The 27,024-nt window shown below is 31.5% G+C and overlaps 2 protein-coding genes across 2 annotated transcripts in view; one reads left to right on the top strand and one right to left on the bottom strand.

The window, feature by feature from the left end:
- Window positions 1-421: 421 nt before the first annotated feature.
- Window positions 422-27,024, top strand: part of LOC129738993 (carbonic anhydrase-related protein 10) — a 318,155-nt gene continuing 291,552 nt past the window's right edge. Inside the window, exon 1 of the mRNA XM_055730346.1 lies at window positions 422-1,499. The gene's annotated coding sequence lies outside the window, so the exon portion shown is untranslated. The remainder of the gene's footprint in view (window positions 1,500-27,024) is intronic.
- Window positions 25,405-27,024, bottom strand: part of LOC129760812 (uncharacterized) — a 76,547-nt gene continuing 74,927 nt past the window's right edge. The window contains exon 7 of the mRNA XM_055758482.1: window positions 25,405-25,618. Coding sequence (XP_055614457.1) covers window positions 25,405-25,618 — 214 coding nt within the window. The remainder of the gene's footprint in view (window positions 25,619-27,024) is intronic.

Raw genomic sequence — 27,024 nt, 5'->3', positions numbered from 1 at the left:
CTACGGTTCTCAAAGCTGCGATGTTTTTTTCCCCAACGAGGGAAAACAAATTTCACCGTCTCTCTCTTTCTCAGTTTCATCGCATCTCTCGTACCGAACATTTCACACCGAACAGCCCGAAGGCTTCCAGCTGATCTGCTTCGTGGTTTCACCTAACACGGGTTCGGCTCATCCTTCGTTCGACAGAGACTATTTCCCATCGTCGCACGTGGAGTTGCTTCTTTGAACGACTGAGTGGGTACAACTGAGTTTTCCCCCATCATTCGCCACCCCCCTTTGGGCGCTTCGGGTTTCCCGTTTGTTGTTGTGGGTGGGTAGGAAGACCGAATCCGAAAATCCTGCTAATAGCGGCAATTCGTCCTTCCCCAGGACGATGCTGGCTCAAGGTACAATTTGTTTTAGTTTACTTCTGGCATCGGGTCGGTTCGGACAAGCTCATAAACTAGCCCCGGGAGCTGTCGGTTGCGCGCTGTCGGCTAATTGATCGTTGCTCGTGGGAATTTATCTTGATCAGATGGACCATTTGAAGGACCTCTTTTGGGTAGGTTGATCAGTGAAGTTATTGTTATTGTTTAAATATTTAATAAACCCGCTTAAAAATTATCTTCGAGAAAATATTTAGTGGTTTGTCTTAGTCAAACTTATTATTTTTTTTAAAATGTGGGAACCGTTAAAAAAGGATCAAACGCCCTTTCAAAACAGCAAAAATGTTCAGCTGGATCAAATGATGAAGTGAAGATATAGTTTGTAATTTTTCTCCGTTTGCTTTCAACCAACCGTTTCACTTAACTTTAAGTAATTCAAAACAACCGGGAAACGATGATGTCGTGTGCATTTTTTCCTCTGATTCTGAAGTAGACGAAATGATCCTGTGAAGCACAGTCTTACTGAAGTAGACGGAAATGCCGGCCGATTTTGATGACGTGCTGATGATGGGAGAATATTTTTCGGTGATGGAAATTCATCAACCGTGTCCGGCGAACAGCATCCTGATGTGATATGGTGATGGTGAGCAGTTCTTTTTAAAAAAGAATTTGATGCATCTCACACTTGGCAGCAAAGTTGTGGGCGGCAGAGTGTTATGAAAAGTGAAGTTCGTAGTGATGTGATGTTACGACTGTGTGACCAACGACCATTCGTGGCGCTCTGCTAGTTTATTAGAGTAAAAAAGTAGCAAAAAAACTGACGAATTCGTCAGAGAGCTACCATCATATCCTGATGACGATGTGTTGTTTTTATCTCTGTTTCTGTTGGGAAGTGCATCAGTTCAACTGAAGTTCAAAGGACGCGTTTATGGGCTGCTGCTGTCAAACTAACCAAAGTCCAAAGTGAGTGAGGATCAGGAGAATCAGGAAGGAGGACGGATGCTGAGAAGGGAGAACGCCTAGCTGGGTGCCTCTCGGTTGTTTGGCTGGTGGTTTGCGTGCTGTGGTTTGAGTAATTAAAATAAGTTGATGAGATGAACGAGATCTGTTGAGATTTGGGAAGGCAGCGATTTTGTAAGTGCATTTTTTTTAATTTGATTCAACTATCTCAGTGTCACAAGTTTGTTATATTATATATATTTTTAAGAAGTACATTACTATGAAAAAATTAGGAACATTCTGCAGAGGTTCATAGGTTTATAAAATTATTTGGAACAATTTTTAAATTTCTTCAACATAAAAAATCCGTCAAAAGTAAATAATTCACGGTGTGTTTTTTAAAAAAAATGGGTAAAAGAAAAATACAGTAGCTCTATTTTTTTTAGAAATGGGAAATTTAGCCTTTTCTGCATCATTTTCAGGCAAAATTAAAATATTTGGTCGATGCGTCCCCATACGTTTTGTTTTCTATGAAGATTTGTAGCCCATATTTAGAATTTGTATCTGTGAAATTATTTCAATACAATGGAATATTAACTTTTTTCATTGAAAATTTATTTTTTGAGTATTTATTCAAGTTTTTATCATTCTGAAAAAATAAAAAATGCCAATGCCTGGAAAAATAAGTGATTTGAATTTTCTGAAAAACTTATTTCTATATGAACATTTTATTTAAAATTTTTTTATTTGGAATATCCTTGTTATAATTGGTGTTATCCAAATGAAACACGAATTTGTACATATGTTAAGAATTGAAGTACTGGTAATATTTTCGAATTCATGATCAACAAAATGATGAAAAATGATTTTTTTTTTCAAGAGACACTTCAATTTCATCGACGGCTTTAGACCAGATTTATGCGTTTAAATTTTGGTGTTTTAATAGATTTCTATGTTTTGTTCAAACCAATAATTTCTCTAGTTTCAACCATAATCGGTATAAAACTGTAGAAGTTATGATTGTTTTACTGTAACATTAATGCTTCATTAAGGTTCAATTTAATAATAAAGAAGAACTTCAGTGCACAGTAGAATAACAAAAAAAAGTAAGGGATGAACAAAATATGATGAATTTTACGCGATGCAGACTTGCTTTGCAATTCACTTTTTCCAACAATACTTTTAATTTTTGTAAATTTTAGATCGACAAAAAGATTGAAATGCACTTTTTTGGAAAAAAAAATTCAAATTTATCACAGTTTTAGTCTTGATTTATCCATTAAATAAAATTATTTCCAAAAAAACTATAAAACTCTATTTAAAACAAAGAATTTAAGAGATTATTTAATCCGAAGAAGCTAAAACTATTTAACCATAACAGTAATGCAAGCTCTTGAATCAAATGGAAGAATCGTAAACACCAGGCTTATAATGAACATGGTATCGAAAGACAGTAACAAGCTAAATTCACGCAACATTGAACTGCTGTAGCGATTTGCATTGAGTCTGAAATACGAATGGAATTTTGAGACATTTAACTCAGGAGAAGTATAAAACTGATTTCTAATCATAAATTGAGGGCATGATGAGGGCATAATGGCCACCTTAAGGAAAACGCTTATTTAACCATAGAGAACAGCTGTAATATGTGAATTACATCATTGTTTCGTGTTTAGACACTCAAATAGTCTATTGCCTAATTGGACGAAACTTGAAAAAATAGATAAAAACGTTTAAAAATGCATTTTAAAATTTTTTGCCGAAAGCTGAAAACCAGTCACTGTAGGGGCATAATAAGAAACCCCCCGAGACAGTATGAGCACCATTAATGAAGACATAATGAGCGTTTTCTGCCAGGGATTCTAGCAGCTAATTCGACTCGATGAAGTCAAATCAATCATGAATGGTATGTGCAAAAAAAAAAAATCCCCTCGAACAGGAATCGAACTCGAGTCTACTGATTACCTTCCCGACACCTTACCAATAGGCCAAATCGACTGACAAAAGTCAAGTTGTAGCTCTATTATTCAGTTGACTTCATCGAGTTGAATTCGCTGCTAGATTCCCCGGCAGAAACGGCTCATTATGCCTTCATTGATAATGCTCTGTTCGCCTCTAGTGAACAAATTAAAGTAAAAACGCGTTTTAAAATTGATTAAAGTGAAAAATCTAAAATTTTATGGTGTTGAAAATTGAGAAACAATGTGTAGATCATGTTGCAGTGCGTACAGATGAAGATGATTTAAAGGTCAGAAAGGTTATTTGGTGGTGCTCAAAAATTATTAATTTTCGTCACTTGAGAACCCAGCTTGATATTATTTAATATTTCTGTAAAGATGAAAAGGATATTTCTTTTTTGGTGAAAAATTAATACTATAGGTAGTACGAAACAAGTCCTTATGAAAATTTGTTTAAGAAAATACGTACTTATGTAGAAAAAAGGAGTGCTCATTATGCCCTGGGTGCTCGTTATGCCCTTATCTCCCCTATACTTTTCAATATTCATAACATATTTTTTTTTTTCAATGCTTAAATTAAGGCAAACTATTCTACTCCAGATCCCGTCACGGAAAGCGTTATCATAAAAAAGTGATTTTTTTTCAAAATTTTTGATGATTTTATTGAGTTTCCAGTTCAATTTAAAAGTATTGAAAGTTAAAACTAAGATAATTTGCACCTCTTAAATTATAAAACACTTAAAATATATTTATTTTTTGAAGAGTTCAAATAGAAAATTTTGAAATAAATATTTTGTATGGGGGGTTACCGACAAAATATTTTAATTTTCGGTTAAAATGAACCGGAAAAAGCTCTATTTTCTGCCCATACAAAAATTAGCGTTACTGTATTTATTCCTCTTAGAGTCCTTTTACGAAACACACCGTGAATTATTTGCTTATAGGTCATCATTCCACAATTTGCTCATTCATCTGCAAATAAATATACGATCTGGATGTTTTTTCTTCATTCAATTCTGGCTCGGTGCCAAGACAAGCATACATCGAAGTGAATTTCTTGAATTATAATTATACATTGCTTTAGTGTTAAATACTTCTAAGAAAATAATATTACGTATATCAATTTTAAACACTTTCATTCCTCAAGTCACGGGCGTATAGTTTTTGTTCTCTGGGGGGCGTTGAAAGCTCCTAGGGGGGCGATGAGCGAAACTTTAAAATTTGGAGGGCGCTGGGTAGGCTCAGAGGGACAGTGAAGTTATATTGAAATTTATAATTTCATTATAATGAAAGAACGCCAAGTTAAAGTGATAATGAGTAAAGGTTAAGACATTGAATGGCAGAACTCAAAACCAAATTAAAGTAAGGTTCAAGATGATTGTAATTATAATTTCACCGAGCTTCTTGCTTTTAAATTGACAGATATTTTGTTTATGGTCCGTATATTGATCTGGTTTTTTTTTTAAAATTTATTTGAGTTTTACAAAAGGGCTGAATTCTGGACGGCAATGCTTGGAAATTTCCATGTGTTGCAATGCAAACTTAAAATATTTGCTTAGCGAATAATGTTTGCGAAAAAAAACTGTGAAACGCGTCACAGCTTTGATAGATTTAAGGAAAAGAGCTATCAAAGTTTTTTGTTTATCAATTAAATTGCTGATATTGAATTATTAGATTTTAAGTTAATTTTAAGACTCGTAAATTCTGCTTAAATTTGAACAGGATTCAAATTCAAATTTAAAATTTCAAAAATACAAGTTTGAAATTTTTGACTTTTTTTTACTCACCCGAAATTGTAGTAGTTAGTTTTTTCATTTTATGGTAAATTTTGCAGCAAAAGAATTTTGATAACCAGGATTTAAGATAGGCATTGCATTTTCAATTCAAACTGAATGATTTCAAGTTTGAAAATATGTTCGGGTTATTTATTATTTTATTAGGTTCATATTGGATCCAGGATCCTTTATGCATATTTTTGAGAAAGTTTCTGTAATGTTTCCATTTGCGGATTTTTCTAAATTCTATGATTTTTTAAATCATCATTCAGAATCCATCTGATTTTTTCATTAACTAATAATCTCTGAATAAATTGAGTAAAAATTTAATGAATTGAAATCTAATTTAATAATGAATTGAACAAACCCAGAAGCAAGTGAAGTACTTTGGGCGTTGAACTCTAAAATATAGCAAAAGGAGGAGGTGAGTGAAAAAAACACTTTGAAAACCAAGGATTTAGATTATTTGATTTAAGCATAGAATAAGTTTGAATATTTTAACAATGTCGTAAAGTTAAAAAAAAATGCTTAAATCAATTAAGTTCAATCAATCAAACTCTAGAGTAAGTTAAAAAGATTTTGATTATCGACAGTATTAAATCAAATTTTCAAAAGTAAAAGTATGCGAATAAAACTTTGAGACAAAAATCTGTTTCTTACTAACTTATATCAAATTTAAGATAAAAATTTGATATAAGGCTTGAGGTAAAATTTCATTTTTTAGCTGGAAAATTTAGAAAAGTTGTATTTTGTGATTACAAACAACTCTTGTTTTACAAAAAAAAAACATTTTTAAGGAAAGTATTTGATTCATCAAACAGCACATTTTAGACAACTTTTTGCATTTCATCATTTATAACCAAGTTTGGATAAATTTATTTAAAAAAAATGAAGCCAGCTTCTTTGTTACATTTATGACCACATATTTGTTTTTTTTGTTAGAACTATATGAAACTATTGTTGCATGTTTGCTAAGACTACGAAAAAGATAATTGTTGGTTAAATGGGTAATTTTCTCGTTTCCATTGGTTTTAGGCTTTTCTTAGCCAAAGTTAATGCCCCGCGCATATCGAAAAGCCGTCATAATTACGGAATCCTAGAAATACATGTTTTTAATCATTTAACGAAAATATGTAAATATTAATATTCGGTACAGTTTTATGACAATTTTAAGAAAGTCACAAGAGTATTAGTAATATATAATAATACACTTAAAAGAATATTGTTTTTTTTGCAATTTAATTTTGCTTCTTTATCAGCAAATATTTTGCATTAAAAATCAATTCAATGATTGAAATCCTTGATGATATAATAAAAAAATAATAATTTTTTTTCATTTAACAAAGTTTTAAAATAAATTTAATTTTTTATATCTCTTATTTTCAGCTGACTCACTTTGATCAAAAATTGACAATTTTTAAATTAAATTTCCAATATATATTTCAAGTCTGCAGTTTTTTACGATTTGGTTTCCTTATCTTGTTTGTACAACTTATTTTCAAGCTTAATCCTATTTTGAAATATTCATTCTGCTTCTAAGTTTTGCCGAAGTTTAATATTTTACTATAAAATCTGTTTCCGATTTCATCAATTTAATACGATTCCTGAAATAAAAAAAGATTTCTGAATCCTTATTACAGATCAGAATATCAAATATGAGCCAAAGAGTGAGTTTTATTTCATGAATTTATTATTCAGACAGAGTCTGATGTTTTGGGTTTCAATTTGAATACAATTCATCGACTTGTGCATCGCAATGAATATATGGGTTTCGTTTAATGAATCTGATTCTGAGTTTTCGATTCTGTATCGCTGAGTTTTCAATCGTACCAAGCTTAACGTTATGTTTGAATTCTGCATAACACTTAAGTTTATGAGCTTCGAATCTGAATATAAAACAAAATTTCATGATTTTTTTTTCATTTACGGAATATTTTATTTTAATATTGAAAATGGTTTTAAGATTCGAAAACCATGAATCAAATCTTGTTATTAAATGCAAACCAAATTTGAACAATGATGTCAAAACAGCTTTTAATTTCTGATTCCTATTGATGTTTTGAAATGGAAATCTTGAATCCTAAACTTAATGTAGATTTAAAATTTGAAAACAGTAATGCAATGAGATGATTCCAATTAAAAATGTAGTATTCTGAACTGAATTTCGATCAACAAGTGAGAGGAGCAGTTCAAACAATTACAAGCAATTAAAACTGTGAAAAATATTCAACAAAACTTGGAAATAATTTGTGACTACTGACTACTCACATGCGCATGAGACGATTCACACAGTCCTGATCTAGCGCAATAAGTTTTAATGTTTTTTATAGAAAGTTTCATGAAAAAAAACAAAATATTAATTTGAGAAAGTTCAAATTGCTACTGTAAATCCAAAACAATTCAAATTTGGGTTTGATATTTTTTTCGTTTTTTACAATTATTTATAGAAATGTGTGAGAAAATTACAAACCTAACTGGGGACACAAAAAATTTTCAAGATGTTGAACAAAAATAATTGTTAAACACTTAAATGTTATTTCAAAATTCTGTGATTGCTGAATTTAAAGCTGGTTTCACTAAAGAATGAAAACAAGCTCATTCTAGTTTTATGACTGAATAAATGTGTTAAATTTGATTTTTTTCAAAATTGAAGTTGGAATTTACCGTTTTCTAAAAGTTATCACCAAGGTTGCAAAAAGAAATCTGTGTTTTTGACAAGATTCAACAAGATTCTGTAATGTTTTAATACCTACGATTTTTACTGAAAAAAAATGTGTCAAATATCCATATTTTTACCTTAAATATGATAGATATCATAAAACAGTGTTAACTTTTTAGAAGCCTATTTTCCGTTATTCGAGTAAAAATTATGATCGAATATTTTTTGGAATAAATCTTTAAGCGTTTTTGTGCCAGACACTGGTAATTTGTTGAAGTTTTTGTCGCTCTTATAATGTTTTATTTATTTCTTTACTATTATTTTTGGCTTCACTCATTTTAAACATCTTTAACAAAAATGAATTTCTTAAATAATCTCGAGTCACTAAAATATTTTAACAATAATAATCAATTACTTTAAACATCAAATAATGTGAGGAAATAATCGTTTTTTCTTTATATTACACAAAATTTAAACAAATGACTTAGTTGTACTCATTTGAAGTGCTTTTAGGTCTATTTAGACTGAAAAAGACACTTTTCTTATCACATATAAATAGTTTTGTCCCACTCTCAATACGGAATGTAGATTAATTCTTTATTTCTTGGAAAGCAAAGTAGCGAAATTTTATGAGCATAGATAGAGAACACTTCATAGAATCTAAAATTTTCAAATAATTTATCGGCGGTATCCATGAAAGTTATGTCCTTTTAATATAAAAAAAAAGGAAGATCATCAGAAATGGATAGTTGCATAAAGATCTACTTTACATAAACTCGATAGGCTTATGTCAAATTCTTATTTTGATTGAGCTGTACAGCTCACTAGTAAGTCTGAAACATTCTTTGAATGTTTGTCAAATTGATATTTTATTTGGAACATCCATGGAATGTGTTTTTCCGTGTATTTAGGAAATTATTTTTTAATCTTCATAAAAGTTCTATCAACGGTTCAGAATACCATATTTATAAAACAATCTTTGACTGAATGAATGCCTGCTTTCCTTGAAAGTGTCAACAAGAACTACCGTAAACTGGGAGAGTTTTCATCAACTTGAAATTTTTGCAGATAATCATCATTAACTAAGTCTAAAATTAAAATATCTAAAAACTGTTTTCTATTCTTCAAGCCTTTAAATTGAGTTTGAAATATGCTAAATTTGGTTTGTAGTTGGATATTTTTTTATATTACTTAAAATGTAGTTTTAAAGTTTTAAAATATCTGTTTTTTTCTCGAAAACTAAAAAAAACACTTCTTTGTTAGATATAGTTTTTGTGTTATTTTTATGGTCATTCCATGATAATTTTTGGATATTTATAATAATGGACATTTTCTATGAAAAAGCCTATTTAGAACAAATGGCTTAAAGCCCTATCAAATGGCTAAGTTTTAATAAAAAAAAAGAAAGTAGGAACAATGGAACGTACTAGGGAATTGCATGAAGGTAAACTTTCTTTTGTTTTTGAGGCGAAAAAATATTGAGAAATTTTTATAATTTTTGCCCCTAAATGTATGCAGCAACATTGTCCATGTTTTAAGAATGTTTGTTTTTGAAAGAAAACGTTGGAAAATTCAATTGAGTCCAAAAAAAAATACTGTTATTGATGTTTTACGCCTTCTGTGCTAATTAGCATCAATCCATAATTTTGAAGATGTTGAGATACGTTAAAACCATAGTGATCTAATTTACCCCGAAACACGAAATCAGGTTTTGTAACAAACATTTAAAGTTATAGCCACTAATGTCGTTTGAATATTCAGCAATCAACGTTCATGCTGTTTACTCCTTACCTCAGTTAGTATTTTAAAATCTTTTATGTGTTACAAAAAAGCAACCCCTCTCGAAAAATTCGAAAATGAATTGAAAAAGTTATCAATGTTCCCCCAGTTTACGGTACTTTACATATAACCATTTTATCAGCATCCATCTCAGGTATTCAACACTGTTTCATAAGACTAAGACCATTTAGTTGAAACTTTTGAGGTTGTAGGATGTTGGGACGAATAACCCAGATAGCTGCTTGGCCAGATGAAAGTTTTCAACTCATGCTGAAAAATATCTCTTTTATGCACAACCATTTGCAGAGATTTTTTTTTTGAATATTTGGTGTCAATTAAACTCACACAAACTGTATGAGGAAAAATTCAGGACAGATTCTTAAAAAATTAAAATGGAATAATTTAAAATAAAGATAGTTTTCTAAGCTGAATATTTCGCCAAAGTCTGCAAATTCACCGAAACCGAAAACTTAAGTCGTAAATTTATCCCATCCAAGGAGGGAAACTTTGCAGCCCAAAACGGTTCAAAGCAAACTCTCACGTCCCGAAGCCAACTTCCAAGTAGTTGGTACCCAAAGTGGCAAGTTTGTCCAGACTGCTCATTAGCTGAAAACGTAACCACTTTTTATTCTGCGTTTTATCCATGCCCCGGCCAGCTCCAGCAAAACTTCATCTCGCAACTAAACTATTTCGGAAAATAGTCCCGTGAATTGGTCTCCCTTTTCTCAACGAACGGTAGCGAAACAAAGTTGGAATAGAGGAAAATGTAGAAATACAGCAACAGCTGCTCCCGGGTATTTTTTTTAATCTACAGCGATTATAAACTTTTCCACTCTGCACCTCTTTAAAGATCATCATGGGTTCGAATTATTTTTTTGGTATTTTTATAACAGAATCTATTTTTAAACAGATTGAGGCAAATATAGAACCAAGTTTAAAAATAACAACTCAACTGAACGTTAGTGTTTGTAGTCGGGCAAACACCTATGTGATTTTAAAGTTTCGTTCGGAGTATCCTTTTCGGATAGTTGATGCTGGACAAGTATGCCAACTGAGGATGAATAATTTTTGTACACTTTATGAGTGGAGTGGGAGAAAATTTACAGCACCTGTGAGAAAAGTGAATGTTAAGCGTGGGATGATAGGAAATATGGCGTTAAAGGACATATGACTGAGCAGTGATTAAAAATAGATTGGAACCTTTTACAGTTCGAGTTAAAACAAAAATCAATATTTCTTCTAAGAATGAAGTTTGATTTTCCCTACTTAAACATATAATAAATTTCCTAATTTGCACAGGACTGTGAATACAGAAATATGCAAAAAAAATGTTTTGAAAAATGTACCGTACAGTTGCCACAAAAAAAATACCACTGATTTTTATGTAAAATATTACCGCAAAAAAACTGAAGCTGAATGTACCGATTTAACTGATTTTGGGTGCAGCCCTCTACGTCATAAAATTTTTTTAATGCGGCCCGCACATCTAAACGAGTTTGACATGCCTGCTCTAAGGCATCCCCCAAAAATCTTCAAATTTGTATAGAAAAAAGGAAAATTTTCAAAAAAATTTTTTATTAATTTTAGAAACACTGCAGAACATCACAAACTTTATGTTGTAAAGATTACAACGTAAGAAACAACTTTGTAGGATATTTCGAGTCATTTTGCCGCACGTGGAAAAAGTTACAGAGATTTCAAGTAAGCTTTTACTTTTTCATATGAACTCAATGGATAGGTTTGGAGGGAGTTTTAGTGTCCTTTTTTTCCTATGATATCATTTCTCAAACAATGCAATGCATTAAAAAAGTATGTATTTTTTATAATACTGTTTGATTGTTCATTTTTAAGGTCGTTTACATTAATAGTGTTTCGTTTGAAAAAGACCATTTTGAAAAAACATTCTAAAGTCTTTGAAATGTAAGCTTTATTTGAATAAGGAATCCTTATGCAACAAAATATGAAGCTAACTTTCATTGATTTAATTTATTGAGTTTGCTCGAAAATCTGGTTAATTTGCTTTATTAGGTTCCCTGAATCGGAGGGAAACAGGTGTCAAATTCTTAGAGTTTTAGTTAAATTTATTTTTATCTTCCCCTGGTGCAAAACTAAGTTATTTTTCAAAAATCTTTTAAACACGTTTTCAATTGATTTAGAATTTAAAAAATTCACTCGAAAATATCATTTGGGCACGGATCTCCCTCTGATTTTAAGCGCCTTATTTGATTGGAACAATGAAACCCTTTATTTTCTTGTGAATAAACATAATCTATGTTCAAATCAAACCTATCAAACACTTAAGCACATCAATCAAATCATCAAAATCTAATAAATCAAATTCTCAAAAGATAAAGAAACACATAAACATTTTGTGGTTTTAATCTGATTCCCTCAAACTCGATGCAAATTAAAAATTATTGATCGAAATTTGGCGCTTGAAAAAAGCTGCAATATGAAAAATGTGATACAATACAATAAACAATATGGAAATCCCTGCACTTTATTTTAATTTGAACCAAAAAAAATTATTTAGAATCCGGTAGATGTTTTTTTTAAACCCAAGATATTTTATTAAACAAAACTTGTTATCTTCTAATATATAAAGATGAGTTGGACTATATATGTTTGTTTGTTTGTATGCACCTTATACAAATCCACACCGCTTAACCGATCAGCCTGAAATTTGGTACAGTTATGTCCTTAGACCATGGTAAGGTTTTAGTAATAGTTTTGAGTCCCTCCCTCCGGGGATAAAGGGACCCTCCCATACAACTTTCGTTTTTATTCCCACAAATCAAAAGTCATGGCACCCATTTTTCAAAACCGAATTTTCCTTTTGCGGGGTTGTTTTCACCATCAACATGGGCCGGGTATTAGAAACTTCTATCCAGAGTTGGAAAGCAAATCAAAGCTTGCTGAGCATATGATTTGAAAGGGAAAATTTTGGCGGGTGTTTTTTCCTTCTACTGCTGAAAGCACGTGGTACCAGTACGAGATATTTGGATGCAATAATGAGCGATTGAATTTGAGAATTGAAAAATATAACTAGCCTGTTAAGTACATATTGACTAGATTTGTAGTGGTTTGTAAAGCGCTCCCTACCGCCGTTGGGGGCTTTGAGAGTCTACAAGAATCTCCAGTGAACAGTAAATTGACTTTTTCAGCTGGATAACAATTTGGAATGAGTGGTGAAAAACTAATGAACCGGTTTTCTTAAATTCCAGCTTTTAAAAACCAACTATTATCATATTTTTAAAATTCCTCATAGAGAAAGAAAAAATTATAAGATTCAGAGTTATAAGTTGAAGGCTTCTATTTCAACGCATTGATAGCTGACGGGGAATATCAAACGGGGGATTCCAAAACTGATCAGATAATTGAATTCGAGATTTTTAGTTTAAAACAATTCAATTTTATTGGCTAATTTAAAACTTTTGAGTTATTTTTGGTCATCAATGAGTTCAATTCTACCATCCAATTTTAAAAAGACTTATTGTAGAACCGTTTTGTACTGCGAATTCGAACAAATGATATCTAAGAATTTTGACATTGATCACTCTTCACAATAATTAAAGGGATGATTGTGTCCAAAAATAGAAATGTTGAAATAAAGTTCAAATAAAACCATTTTCAACTCAGTATTCAGTACTCATAATACAGTGTGAAATTGAAAAGCGAAAAAACAAACATACAATTGAAAACATGAAAAGTGAGTCTTAAACATGGTTTAACGAGATTTAGAGGGTCTAAGAAAATAAAACTTGAATAAACCATTGTACATAGAACCATCTTTAAAAGCGGGATGATCTCCAAAAGAGATATTTATTAGATGGATGGGAAAGATTCAAAACATTTTTATTATTTGAAGATTAAAAATGTAGGCCCAATTCTATTCAAGTTTACTTAAAAAATGGCGGGTAAAAAAAAATGTTTTTCGAGATACGATGAATAAGCATTAAATGGAAATTATTTTGAATGTCTGGTAATCTAAATCTCATAACTATAACTTTTTCAAGAATATGAAAACGATGTACACAGGGAATAATTTCAATAAAAACTTTAAAAAGATTAACAAAACTTACATGGCCAAACATGGGTCAAATGTTTTATAATGATGAATATAAAGCTTAAAAAAATTTGAAATGTCAAACGACTCAATTTCATTTATATTTTATGTGAACCCGAGCAAAGCCGGGTAAATCAGCTAGTTCGAACTAAAATTTAACTTCATATTTATGATTTTCAGCTGAAATATGTCAAAAATTGACATCGATAATAAATAATGTGAAAAACAGATAAATTTGAAGAAATCGCTCGAAAGCTTGTAAAATTGCATACATATCATTGCACAAAACATAGAAATCAAGTATTTTTATTAAATTTAATACAAGAATTAAAAATTTCAAATATCTCCCTCCAATTTTTTTTGTGTTGTAATCTTTCGGATAATATATTTTTTATCGAAATTTTCATAAAGTATTCATGAAGTATTAAACATTATTTAATCCCCCCTTTGGGTTTTTTGGAAATTTCAAGGTGGGGGGAGGGGGTCGGTTTAACAAAAGAGGAAATTGATATTTGTTCCAGCCTAATTGTGAAACTTAATTCTGAATCTGAATTCAGAATCTGAATTTTTTGATTTGTTTCCGCATTTCAATACGACTTCAGATTAGGATTCCAAATATGAGCAAAAAATTTAAATTTATTTCAGAGTGTATTGTGTATTATTGTGTATTATTCAACACAAATCAAGAAAAAAAAATACTTGAAATTTGTTATACCATAACTCATCAGCAGTTTTTAAATCGTAATCAAGGCATTCAAGAAACCTTCCATGATTATTTTTATAAAACTTGCTAAATTTTTTTTTTGGACGCATACATATAAAAATTTACAGCAAATTGTTTTTTTTTTGGCAAATAAAGTGGACAAATCCGGTCATATTCCGAGTTTTTATTATTCAAATGGAATTCGGAAAATCGGGTCGGGCCGGACTTTTGTCAAATTTTGCATAAAATATCCGGGAAAATAAATAAATAATTAAAATAAAAATAGTGTCAGAAACCTGTGAAAAATTCCAAATACCATTATTCAAACAACCGACCCTGTTGAAGCGGATTGAACTTAACGATCCGACGTCAAGAGGGCTACCAGAAGTAAAATGGCTTGTCGGTGTAGCGTCCATACAACCGCTGAGTAGAAATGCTGGAATTTCGCACACGATCTACTAGCATTGTTTTGGCAAAAACCCGAAGCCAACTTCATAGGGGGATGCGATCGGGAAGCCTTCTTGCTAGCTGGGAAACTGAAACCCGGGCTCTTAATATTCGAGACACTGATTGGAAAAGTCGCTCAAAAGTCGAAAAATTCGTAGTCCGTAGTCGTTGGATCTACATATATAGAATCGGAAATCTGAAAATTGTTGAAGCTGGTAGTTTTCGACACGTTATTGTGAATTCAGTTCGGTTAACGGGATCTTTCGGGTAGCGGAAGTGCCTACTGGTTGTTGAACCTGGTCCTTGGAGGCCAATTGAAGGTCTGCGCTAAGACGCTGGGCGGAAGTGATTGGTAAGTTTATTTTACCCTTAAAATTTGTATGTTATTCTTCCGATATTTCCCTTGAGATTGCCTAGTTTCAACAAACGAGATCCGCGCAAATTTAAATTGTCCCCCCCTGGGGTAAGAGTCCGGGCTAACTGATTGATGACCGTTGGCACATCTACTCTTAGTGGATGGCGCTTAAGTGCCGACGCACAGTGGGGCAGACCTGACCAATCGATGGTCAAAACCTTATAACTTTTTTAAATGAAATCCTACTGGTTTGCAGTCTTCTGAAAAGTTGTTCATCTGATTGAAATCTTTAATTTGATGTAATTTTTTTTCATCTGGATGTTGTAAAATTTGATCTAGATAACTTTGTTTAGCAGATTTTCCTTATCAACTTGAAGGCTACTCAGTCGATCGGCGTGAAAATGATCATGTAAGGGGTTTTAGGACCGTTAATAAGTTAAATGATACTTTAAGATCCCTCCCCTCACAAGAATGGGGAGTCTCCATACAAATGTTACCTGAATATCTACAAAACTCTTGAATAAATAATGCAAATGGACCCAAATTTGTCAAGAAAGAAATGCATGTTATTTTAACGCTAGTTTGAGAACAATCTTTTTTCTGGAAGAAGAAAATTTCAAAGAAATGGTACCAAATTTCTACATTTCAAACAACTAACCAAGCAACCACAAAAGATATAACAACTGGTAGGAACCTGACAAGGAACAAACAAGCAAATTGAACCAAATTTAACCGAATTTGACCTCTGAGAATTTCGGGGTACCGTAAACTGGGGGAACTTTGATCACTTTTTTCATTCATTTTTGAATATTTTGAAAGAGGTTTCTTTTTCTTAATATCTCAAAGCTTTAAAACCGTTACTGAAGTGAGGAGTATTAAACATGATCATTGATTGCAGTAAATTCAATCGACATTGGTGGTTATAATTAAATGTTTGTTACAAAACCAGATTTCGAGTTTCGGGGTAACTTTGATCACTAAGGTTTTTACGTATCTCAACATCTTCAAATTTATTGTTTTGAAGTTATTCAGCACAGAAGTCTCAAAACATCGATAACAGTAAATTTATTGTACGGACGCAATTGAAGGATTCAATTTTTTTTTTCAAAAACAAAAATGCTCAAAAGATGGACAATGTTGTTGCGTACATTTAGGGGCAAAAATTATAAACATTTCCCAATATTTTTTGGCCTCAAAAACAAACAAAATTTTACCTTCATGCAACTCTCTAAGTCCTCGTACTGTTCTCATGTTCTTTTTTTTCTACAAACTAAACCATTTCATAGGGTTTTTAGCTATTTTTTTCATACGGGCTTGTTCATGGGAAATGACCGTTTTTTTTTAATATCCAGAAATTATCATCAAATGACCATAAAAATAACACTTTAACTGAAACTAAACAAAGAAAAAAAAAGTTGAACTTTCGCATAAAACAACCCATTTGCTCCTAAATGCTCAAATTTGATCAGGAGAGATGTTTGTTAGTGAGCCATCTAAAAACCAGATATTTTATGATTTTAATATTATATTTTGAGTATTGTTAAAAATATCCTAATAAAAACGAAATTAAGCTCATTTGTAACTCAATACACAGACTTTCAAACGTAGTCAACAGTTTTCAGATATTTCAACTTTATACATAGAAAATGATGATTATCTGCAAAAATTTCATGTTGATCAAAGTTACCCCGCTGATCAAAGTTCCCCCAGTTTACGGTACGACAAATCGTTTATTATGATGGCTTAAAACTCATTCCATCTATGAAACGAATGCTTCTATACAAATTAAATATGAGAAATATAAAAGGAATTTTGTTCTAAGTGTCATGTCAGTGTGATCAGTCGTAATATAACAAATAAGTTCAGATAATAAAGCCATAAATTCAAATTGGTACCTTATATAAGTGACAAATGGATCAAGTAGGCTGTTACTCAATATGACAGCAAAAAACATGGTTGCATTGTTTTTTTTAAATATCCAAACATTTAGTGTGTAAAAATTTATATATTTTTTTTTAATTAAACTTTAAAATCTCTACATTTTATAGAAAAATTTTTTGAATAAAAGTTAGTTTACAGATAGGTACTAAACATCTGACCGCAAAAGATTTGAGTAGGATATAGTATATAGTAGAAGTTCATATTCCAAAAAATCTTATCTGTTTGCTTGTAGATCAAACTAAGAAGAAAATAAATTTAGAAAAAAAAATAAATTTGAAAATTTCAAATTCGATTGAGTTCAAGTTTTTCTAGCAAAAACCATTATCAAAAGCAATTCCACAAGTACGAAAATTGTCCAAAAACATGTTTCACCAAAACGAGAATAACTTTAGAATAGGCAAAAAGTGGCAACTACTTTTTGTTTTGTTTGATAGCTGAGACTTCCATTTAAATGTTCGAGCAGAAATGAGAGTGGGGTAACATGGGGTAACATGTTTTCCAGATGTCCCAATATGATGAAAATTCGTAATTTTTTAACGTTATACGTTTATGCTCGTAAAAAAATAACGATTTTTTTTTCAATTCTTCAACCTCAAATAAATAAATTTTATTTTATTCTTAACACACCCATGTTAATTTTTTTTTATTTCTTCAAGAAACAAAATTCTAGTGGAGTATTGAAAATATTTTTTTGTTTTTGCGATAAAATCTAACAGCAGCAAACCCCAACTTCACCTACATAGATAATTATATGAAACAACGAATTTTAAGTTTTGTTTCACAGATTTGTGATCGGTGTAATGTCCAGTTTCTGAAAAGCATAAATTTATGATGAATTTTTGAAATTTACAAAAAGGGGTTTTGGCCTTTCATAGGTCCTGCCCCACTGTGCGACGGTATAGTTTGCGCCTTTTAACCTCGTAAGATAATTTCCTATTCGTAGCAAGAGCTATCTGTTGCACCGTTGAAAAGTTAGCAGCAAACTTTTGAAGTACCTCATTTTCGAAAATGTGCAATCGTGATGATCTCAAAAATAAATAAACCCTCATGTATAGTAGAATGGGCGGTATCTTTTTGTTGCTCGGTAATTACAATAAAATGTTACTTTTGATCTGGTTGATTTGAAATCTATCCAGCTTCTTTTATCTTCATTCTTTTAACTAAAGAAACCAACTGACATAGTACATAGTACAAAATAAAGTTAAAAAAATTTATTTTGCAATATTGAAAATATGTTACGAAACTCCAACATCGATTTTCTCAAACTCGTCAAATAGTACTACGACCTTTTCAAAATTGACATTTTATTTGTTTACTTTGCGCTTGCTTTGTGATAGTTCACTTTGGTGTTCTTGGAGACATCATTTGTAAAGTTGTATAAATCATCAAAATGTGTGCAGCAGTAAGGCTTTAATAGGCCTTAGGCAATTCAACGACTTTGTAACTTTTCCGAAATATTCTTACTAAAGTCACTGTGGAATTCTTTCTTTTTAAACATTTGTGAATGTTTTACTTTTATGATAAATTTTATTCGAAATAAAAAAAATTAAAACAAAGAGAAAAAACTTGCACATACTTTTGTTTAATTTTGGATTTCTCATATATCTTCATAGAAAATGTATGGAAAATATAAACAAAAAGGTCTACAACTTTTTTCACTTCATTTAAAACTATGTACTTGTTTTTAATTTGAAGTTGTTCTTAAGCTAACAATCTTCACTTGGACTAAGGTTTAATATTTTTATAGCGTAGACAGAACTAATTAAAATTTTTTATCGAAATTTTTTAACTTAAAAAAATCTATTTGAAGGCGTTTGAGGGTCGGCTAAGAGTGGTTCAAAAAAATAAAAAATAGTAAAAAAAATAAACCTCCGTATAATTAAAGCATCGGATTACGATGACATGACATGACGACGCACGCAATGTAAAAAAAAAAACAAATATATTACGGTGGTAGCAGAATGGGTACATTGGCCCAAAACTGACCTAAAAATTCATAAAACGTCAAGATCTGGTTGTAGCCAAAAATTATTTGACCAAAACCAAAAATCTACTTTCTGGGACTTAGCTGTGTATCAAGAAACCTGCGATCTAATACGGGATATTTGAGAATTGCTTAATAACAATCTAAAATCAATACATTAGACATGTAAGGAATAGTGAGTAGACTTAACCCCTTCTCAAATCAAAATATTTTTCAAATTTAGTAAAACTTTTAGTAAAACAATTTTTTATCTACTGTTAGCTCACACAATTTGAACAAGTTGGTATTTTGAGTCATTGAGCTATAATAGAAAATCTACAGAGCGGAAAAAATCAATTTTAATGAGGATTTCTCCATTCTTTTGAAGTATAGACCCCGTTCGTTTTTGGCAATCTCGATTATGGCAACATTCGATTTTGGAATCAGCCGATTTTGGCACATGTGCCTTGTTTTTAGAAAGAACATTACCTTATAGTTTTCGCTATGAAAGGGCCAATATATTTAAGACCAGCACCATAAATATGTTTTTATAAAGTTTGAGTACTTGACATATGACAAAAAGATGAAAATTCATAAAATTGAAAAACAAATACAAGCAAAAAATTAAAAATGCTGTCAAAAACAAAAAATTATGAAGAATGTGAAAAAAAAGCAAATATAACAAAAAAATCAAACCTTATAAACAACACAAGAAAAGTGCTTCATGCACCAAAAACATGTTAACAAAAACTAATAATGGCCAAAAATTGTCAAAATATTAAATAAATGTTGTAATTTGTGTATCTATGATTGCTTATCGTTTTTTTGTAGTAATAAGTGGAAAAAAGTCGAGAAAACCCCGTTCAATTTTGGCAACATTCGATTTTGGCTACACAAAATATACAGACGTGTTGTCAAAATCAAACGGGGTCTGTTCTTCAAATTCTGTGAACATTGAATAGACAAATTTTCAAGAGGTTGTGTGATGTGGTTTGTGGATTTCAGGGGTTTAACCTTCCTTCTCACCCCACCCCAAGAATATTTTCTGAACGTAAATATATTTATGAATTTATCTTTGTAACGGGAAATTATTTGATCCCAACAGGTATTAAAAACTAACTGTTAACAAAAATGTCAGAAAATTGGCTCGCCGCTGGTGGAATTTAGTACTACATCATATCCTACATCGCTCTTAGACTAAAAAACTTCATTTTATGACAGCCAACACTATATGCGTCCACAAATTTGAATTAATTTGAAATTGTAAATTTTGAATTTCAATTCCGCAAACCCTTTGGATTGAAATTTAAGTCTTGGCACTCAAAAAAACTATCTCCTCTTTGGAATGGGGTTTCTTTCAGAAATGTAACAACTTAACAATTTCAGAATTTGAAACCAATCATTTTAACATCAAATTACATTCATCAAATACTAATTTAAAACATCAACAAACTGGTAGCCAGATGCCAGACGTTTACCACTCAAGATAGTCAACAGAATAAGCAAAAAAAATGTTAAACCTACTATCCATTAGTTTACTAATTTATTACTTATCACTTTGATTATTAAGAAATCGTTTATGTCATCACAAATTTTATGATGATATCAATTTTTGATTAAATTTTAAATTCAAAACACGATTATTAGTAGGGGAGAGTGGGGTATCGTGGGCCACTTTTAATATTTCAGATATGTGTTTAGATAAAAATCTCAAAACAACTGTCATCGTCGTCGCTTTGCGTGAGCATATATTCCTATATATTGTTGACTAAAATACGCATCATATGCTTCTTTTATTTATCAAGCTAAAGAAAGCTAGAAAAATTTACATACATAATTAAAAACACATCCGCTAATTTCATCGATGGGGAACCTGAAGTGCATAACAAAAATATGCTCATACGCTTATGATCTTAGTTTTGTCATGATCTTTCACATGGAAAAGGAACTTTTGATGAAACATCAATAAGTCAAACAAACGCAATCAATTTGCAAATCATAGCTTGTGGGAAATCGTAGGCCGCACCTCTTGAATCACCCATATTTTTATGTTTTTTTACACATTGAGAACTTAAAATACGTTTTAACAATCTGTAAAGTTTTCTTATGCCAGATCAAGAGTTATGAAAAATATTTTGTCCATCCCATATGAGAAATTTTGCCAATACATTCGCGAGCCAGGTTTTGAAATCTATGCGATCATACACAGCTCTCTTTTTTATTTCAGCATCTGAAATTGCTTTAAAATAACGAAATGAATTTGGAAATCACAGTTTTGAGTAAACTCATAAACTTTGCATGTTATTTGGTCAATTTGGATAAGGTGGCCCACGATTCCCCACCATTTTTCAAAATCCAAAAAAAATTGCTTTTTTCTAACAGTCAGAATTTGGGGAAAATAACTTATTAAAAATTTTAAAAAACTACCTTATGATACCTTGAAAATGTAGAAAACCAAACCATTTTTTATTTTCATTTTATCCTTTATAAAAAAGAAGTTATGGATCAACGAAAAAAAGGGGCCCATGATTCCCCACTCTCCCATACTTTTCTATCAGCTTTTGTTTTTCAAATAACTTTTGAGAATCGGTAACAATAATTTTAAAAAATTTCCGCATTTTTGTGATAAAACTCTTTAACGTAACAAAAATTAAAAAAAAAAGGAATTTAACAATGATAATTTTTTTAGAAACCCTCTAGAAACATTGACTACTTCGAAAAAGAAAAGGAGTATTCTTTTTGTTTTCTGAAGTAATTTTGTAAACCAAAATTAATCTAAGATAATATAAAAACAGAAGTCAAATCGATTTTCAGTCTTCACCAAATTTTTTAAATACCATAAAACAAAAGAAATTCAGTTATTTCAGAAATCTTTGAAAAGTGTAAAATTTAGCTTTTTCTCTTGAGTTTGACAAAATATTATTATTTGATTGAATGAAAAAAAAAAATCATTATCAGATTTTGTCTTTCGTGTTTTTTTATTGATTTATCAGCTATCAATGTTTGATTTCATTGAGATTTGAATAATTTTTAAACAAAAAAATATAAATCACTAGAATTAACTATATTAAAAAATCAAAATCTGACAAAAGCTTCGAGTTTCGGTAACTAATATTTTTTAAATCACAATCTGATATATTTTGAGTCACAAACATTAAAACAAAGACACATGGAATGCTGTTAAATTTTATAACTACAATTTTAAAATGGTAAGACTTCTGATTGAAAAAAAATTCTTATAAAAACTTTTTTTTTAAACTAATTTTCCAATTCAAAAGTTGCATTAATATTATTTTTTTAATTTTTCAGATACATTTTTCTTTGTTTTTCAATTCTGAATTTTTGTGTTCTGAAAGCATATTTTTCTGACAAACCATTCAAATTAATTTTAAAATCAGAAAAACATTCTTTGTATCATTTGTCCTTGACTCATTATTGAAATTGACAGCGGCAGCATATTCAGATCTTAATTTTTTCTTCCATTTTTATTATTTGAGTGATTTTATCGATATTGAATTCAAACTAATCTATGAAAAGTTTGAAAAGATGTTCAAAGTAGCGCCCCTAAACCAAGCATCAATGCACAATTTTGACTTAATTAATATTTTCAGCATTTAAAACAAGTGCTTAGAACTTTCTTTTTGTTTTTATCAGCTTCTTAATGACTGTTCAAGAAATCAATTCCCAACTTAGACTTCGTCAGTGCATATAAGTTTTGAATGCAGAAGAGAACATGTTTCATTATAAATATGTAAAGTCAATAATGTGAACTGCACAGACATTATCTTTTATTTTTACAACTGGAAAAATCAAATAAAAAAATAATCCAAGTCAGAGATTCGAGCACTGGCACTCTTGAAACAAAGTATAGTATATGCATCGTTTTGTCAAATTTAAATAAATTAGCTACTAAGTATGTGTTACAAATAAATTCTTTTTAATTAAAAAATTGATATTTTTTTCTAATCCATTTGAATTTCAAATCGGGAATATATGATTTTCTTTTCTCAAATTCATGTTATTTATTTTACATGATCTGAAATTTATTTTGTAATTTGAATTAAATTTGGTTTCAAATCTGGCTTCATTCTAAATGATATCTATTTCTGCACTGATGTTTAATGTTCAATTTAAATTCTAGTTTTATTGAAATTTTAACACGAATTTGTTTTCTAGTATTTCGAAAATTTTGATTTCAGATTTGTAAACTACCTATTATCTTTTTAAACAATCTATTGAGAACCTCCGGAAAAAAAGATTTTTTTTTTGAATATTTGATTCTGATTCATTTTAAATCGGTACAGTAAAATTTATTATTTATTCAAGTCCGTGGCATGGTCATAAGTAGCAAAATAGTTTTAGAGACTACATTTCTCATTTATTGTGCATTTTTGGTATTGTTATTATTTCTAGCTAAATTCCAAGCAACCAAAAGTCACATATTTACTTGAATGAAGGCATTAAAAGTTACATATTGGCTGACAAAGAGAATAAACTGCCCAATTCCTTTTAGTGAACTTTATGTACTCATTAATGAACTTGAAAGTTGCAAAAGTGATTAATATGTACGTTGTATGTGACTTGTTTTGCTCAATTCCCATTAGTGAACTTTATGTACTCATTAACGAACTTGAAAGTTGCAAAAATTATCTATACGTACGTTATACGGGACTTAAGTCACTTAAAGGGCACAAAAGTGCTCAATACGGGATTTGATGTCACAAAAAGTGCATTGATGTGCTTTCAAAATCAAATCACCTCTTCGAGTTTTAGTTTCAGTTAGAACAACATCTAGGCGTGGTCCCGTGGTAGCGTGTTCGATTCTCACCACGAAGGTCGGGGTTCGATCCCCAAGCCGGGCAAGTTTTTTTTTCAATAAGTAATTTTGTACTTGAGTGACCATTCTGATGTGATATATGAAGGAAATGTAGAAAAGAAGCAATTGAGCAATTCGTCGAGTTTGAAATCCGCAGCGTGGCATCATGGTGGCACTAGTACAGAACACAGTAAATAATCAACAGAAGGTGATATGAACCGAACCCAACGGTTCAGTTGAGGTGGATAGAGATTTTTTTGCTCATTTTGCGATTTTTTTGAAGCTGAATTAAGAGGCCGCTGAAAGCTGGATAGAAGATCACTAATACTTGTTTTGGAACTTGAAAGTATCAATAAGAACTTAAATTTTGAGCTGCATAGAACGTACTTCATATCAATGATGGGGCTGAGTATGCGTTTTTGTACCTGTTTTATGGGACTTTTGGTTGCTTGGGAAGCCACCCTCATCCTCTCTAGGCGGGTCTTTCGTACGGGCCTATACGAGAACCATGTAAAAAGCTAAAATTTGGCGTTTCTCCGCAAGCCAACTAATAACACGCGTAGGATAAGTTTCTCATTTCAGAGTTGTTAATCATTTGAACAGTTAATGTGGACAGACTTTTTAATTGAAATAAAAAAGGGATTGGTTGTGTCCGTGTGTCCGTCATCCAAGATGGCGGCTTCCACTGAACCTCAAATCGCAGTAAATGATTCGAAATCGCATGAAACTCCCAAAATATGGGTAGGTATTGGGTGAAACGGTTAAACGAGTAGATGTGAAATTTCGCTATCTGATGCCATCTTGAAATTCAAGATGTTAGCTTTCGCTTAACTTCAAAATGATTTAAATTACTGAAATTAGTATGAAACACTGAAAAAATGAGTATGAGGTGAAATGGATAAACTAGAAACATTCGGATTTTGCAATCTGACGCTATTTTGCAATGAAAGCTCCACAATATTGCTATTGGGTGAAATGGCTAAACAAGAAGAAACCAAATTTCGTTTTCTGGCGCCATCTTGAAATCATAGACGGCTGCTTTCGCTTAACTTTAAAATGCTGTTAATCACTGAATCACTCGCATGAAATCCCCACAATATTAGTATTGGGTGAAAGGGATAAATTTAAAGAAATCGAAATTCTTTTTCTGACGCCATCATGGATTCCAAGAAGGCGACTCTCGATAAACTCTAAAATGCTGTAAACGACTAAAAATCACATAAAATCCCCATAATATGGATATTGGGTGACTTCCGCTTGTCTTTAAAATGCTGAAAATGGTCGAAAATCTCATTATAATTTCAAGCGATTTTCAGTGATTGACAGCATTTTCATTTTTGATTCACAACACATTTTGTTAATCTTTTATCTAAGTCATTAATGCTTCTTTGATAAATTAAATTCCAATAGCTTACAATAAGCGATTCATAAATCCATAACCTCCAACAACACAAAACGCATAAGACTGTTCACTCGTCTTCTCACTTTTGTCTCCGAGCGAAGGAAGGAGGACAATCGGAGCAATTTTCCTTTTCTCTCGGTTATTTTTTTCTTCTTTTATTGCCGGCATACGCACCCCGGTTGCCCGATTTCCGGTACTCGTCATCATCGTCGTCGTCGCCGTCGTCATCATCACAATCATCGTCGTCGTTGTCGAGGTTGTTTCACAGTTGGGCGGCAGGTCGGTTGTCGGACCCGAATCGACGACGAGGAGGAGGTTGGTACCGATTCGGTTTCTCCATTTCCATTCTCTTGCCTTCGCTTCGCTTGGTTGGGACTGGATGGATGGTGGGTTTCGTTGGTTTGGGTTTTGCTTATCGACGCCCACTTTTCCGGGTGGCGTGGCCCAGTCCTACAAAAGAGACGCCCCATGGCTCCCGTCGTACGGATTGAGGGGATGGGTTTACTCTGTGAGTTCAACTGGCCCAAGTGGGGAACCTGGTTTTTCTATTCTGTGAACTAGTTATTAAGTGAATTTAAAAAAAAACTTTAACGGTTACTAAAGAACTAATTAGTAACGAAAAAAACTTTAATTTTATGCAAAAACGATTTAAAAAAAAAACAATTAAACTACGTTTTTGGAATTCCTTTAACAAGCTTTTTTAATCACAGTAGAATTAATCCAGACACGAATGACACAAGGATGGTAAAATGTCGTAAAAACAGTAGAATTAAGTATTTAGGTAGTAAAGACCAAGGATTATCAAAACAACAAGAATGATTTCGTTTCCATCAATCATCTTTTTCATTCTTACTCTTTGGCTCCGAAAACTTCAAAGCTCAAAAACCTATCTCACACTTTTCGGGATTAGTATTCCGATAGACGTTCAAAGCTGATGGGTTTTTCATAGACACATCGAAAGTGACAATTCCAAGCTGCAGCAGCGCCTTTGACTGTCCTTGTCGGATGCATCGGGTGGCTGCCATCAAAGACTGACAGAAGGCAGCCACCTCACAGATTGTCTGTGACGTTCGTTGAAGGAAATTGGAACCATTTATTAAAATTGCAAATCTAACCACGAAAACGAACTGGTCCTAGCTAGGATGGAATGTGAAACTCGTTCCTTCAATCACTGAAAAACATTTTCGCCAAGTGGTTTGGTTATGAATCTTTTTCGAATGGGAGCAAAACAAATTGAAGTAGGATAATCCGGTCGTTTTTTATGGAAATTTTCATTTTTCTGATTTGAATTTTGGTAGATTGCATGTTGATATTGTCAAAACTTTTTCATAAGCCTTTTGAATAATCACGGTTTTTATCAAATTTGTTTTGTGAATCTTCTGATACATGATGCAGCTTTAATAAAAAAAATCAATACATTCGGGATGAGTTAACAAATAATTTAAATCCTGTGAAAGAGAAATAAAAAGATTTCAAATTGAATTTTCAATACATTGCATTGATTAGTCTACTCGATTTTTTTAACAAATAAAGTCAATTTTTCATTACTTATGCCCATACAAACTGTGGTCTATAGCCCATTTCAAATTCTAGAATCACCAAATTTCGCAAAATTATACTGATTTAGCTTTTCTTCTGCAACTACTGGGTAGTTTTAAAATCAGAGGATAAAAACCGCAAAGATCATGATCGCATATTAATACAAAGATAATGTCGATCAAGAAAAATTCAGCCGGATCTTCCACAATTTATGGATGTCATCGACACTAAACATTTAAATTGATATAAAATTAATGGAGTTTAAATATTTCCTGTTCAAAACAAAAAAAAAATTGTCTCTAGTTAACGATGAAAGT

This window comes from Uranotaenia lowii, chromosome 1, assembly GCF_029784155.1.
Source record: "Uranotaenia lowii strain MFRU-FL chromosome 1, ASM2978415v1, whole genome shotgun sequence".
Taxonomy (NCBI): Eukaryota; Metazoa; Arthropoda; class Insecta; order Diptera; family Culicidae; genus Uranotaenia; species Uranotaenia lowii.
This window is presented reverse-complemented; position numbering and strand designations above follow the sequence as displayed.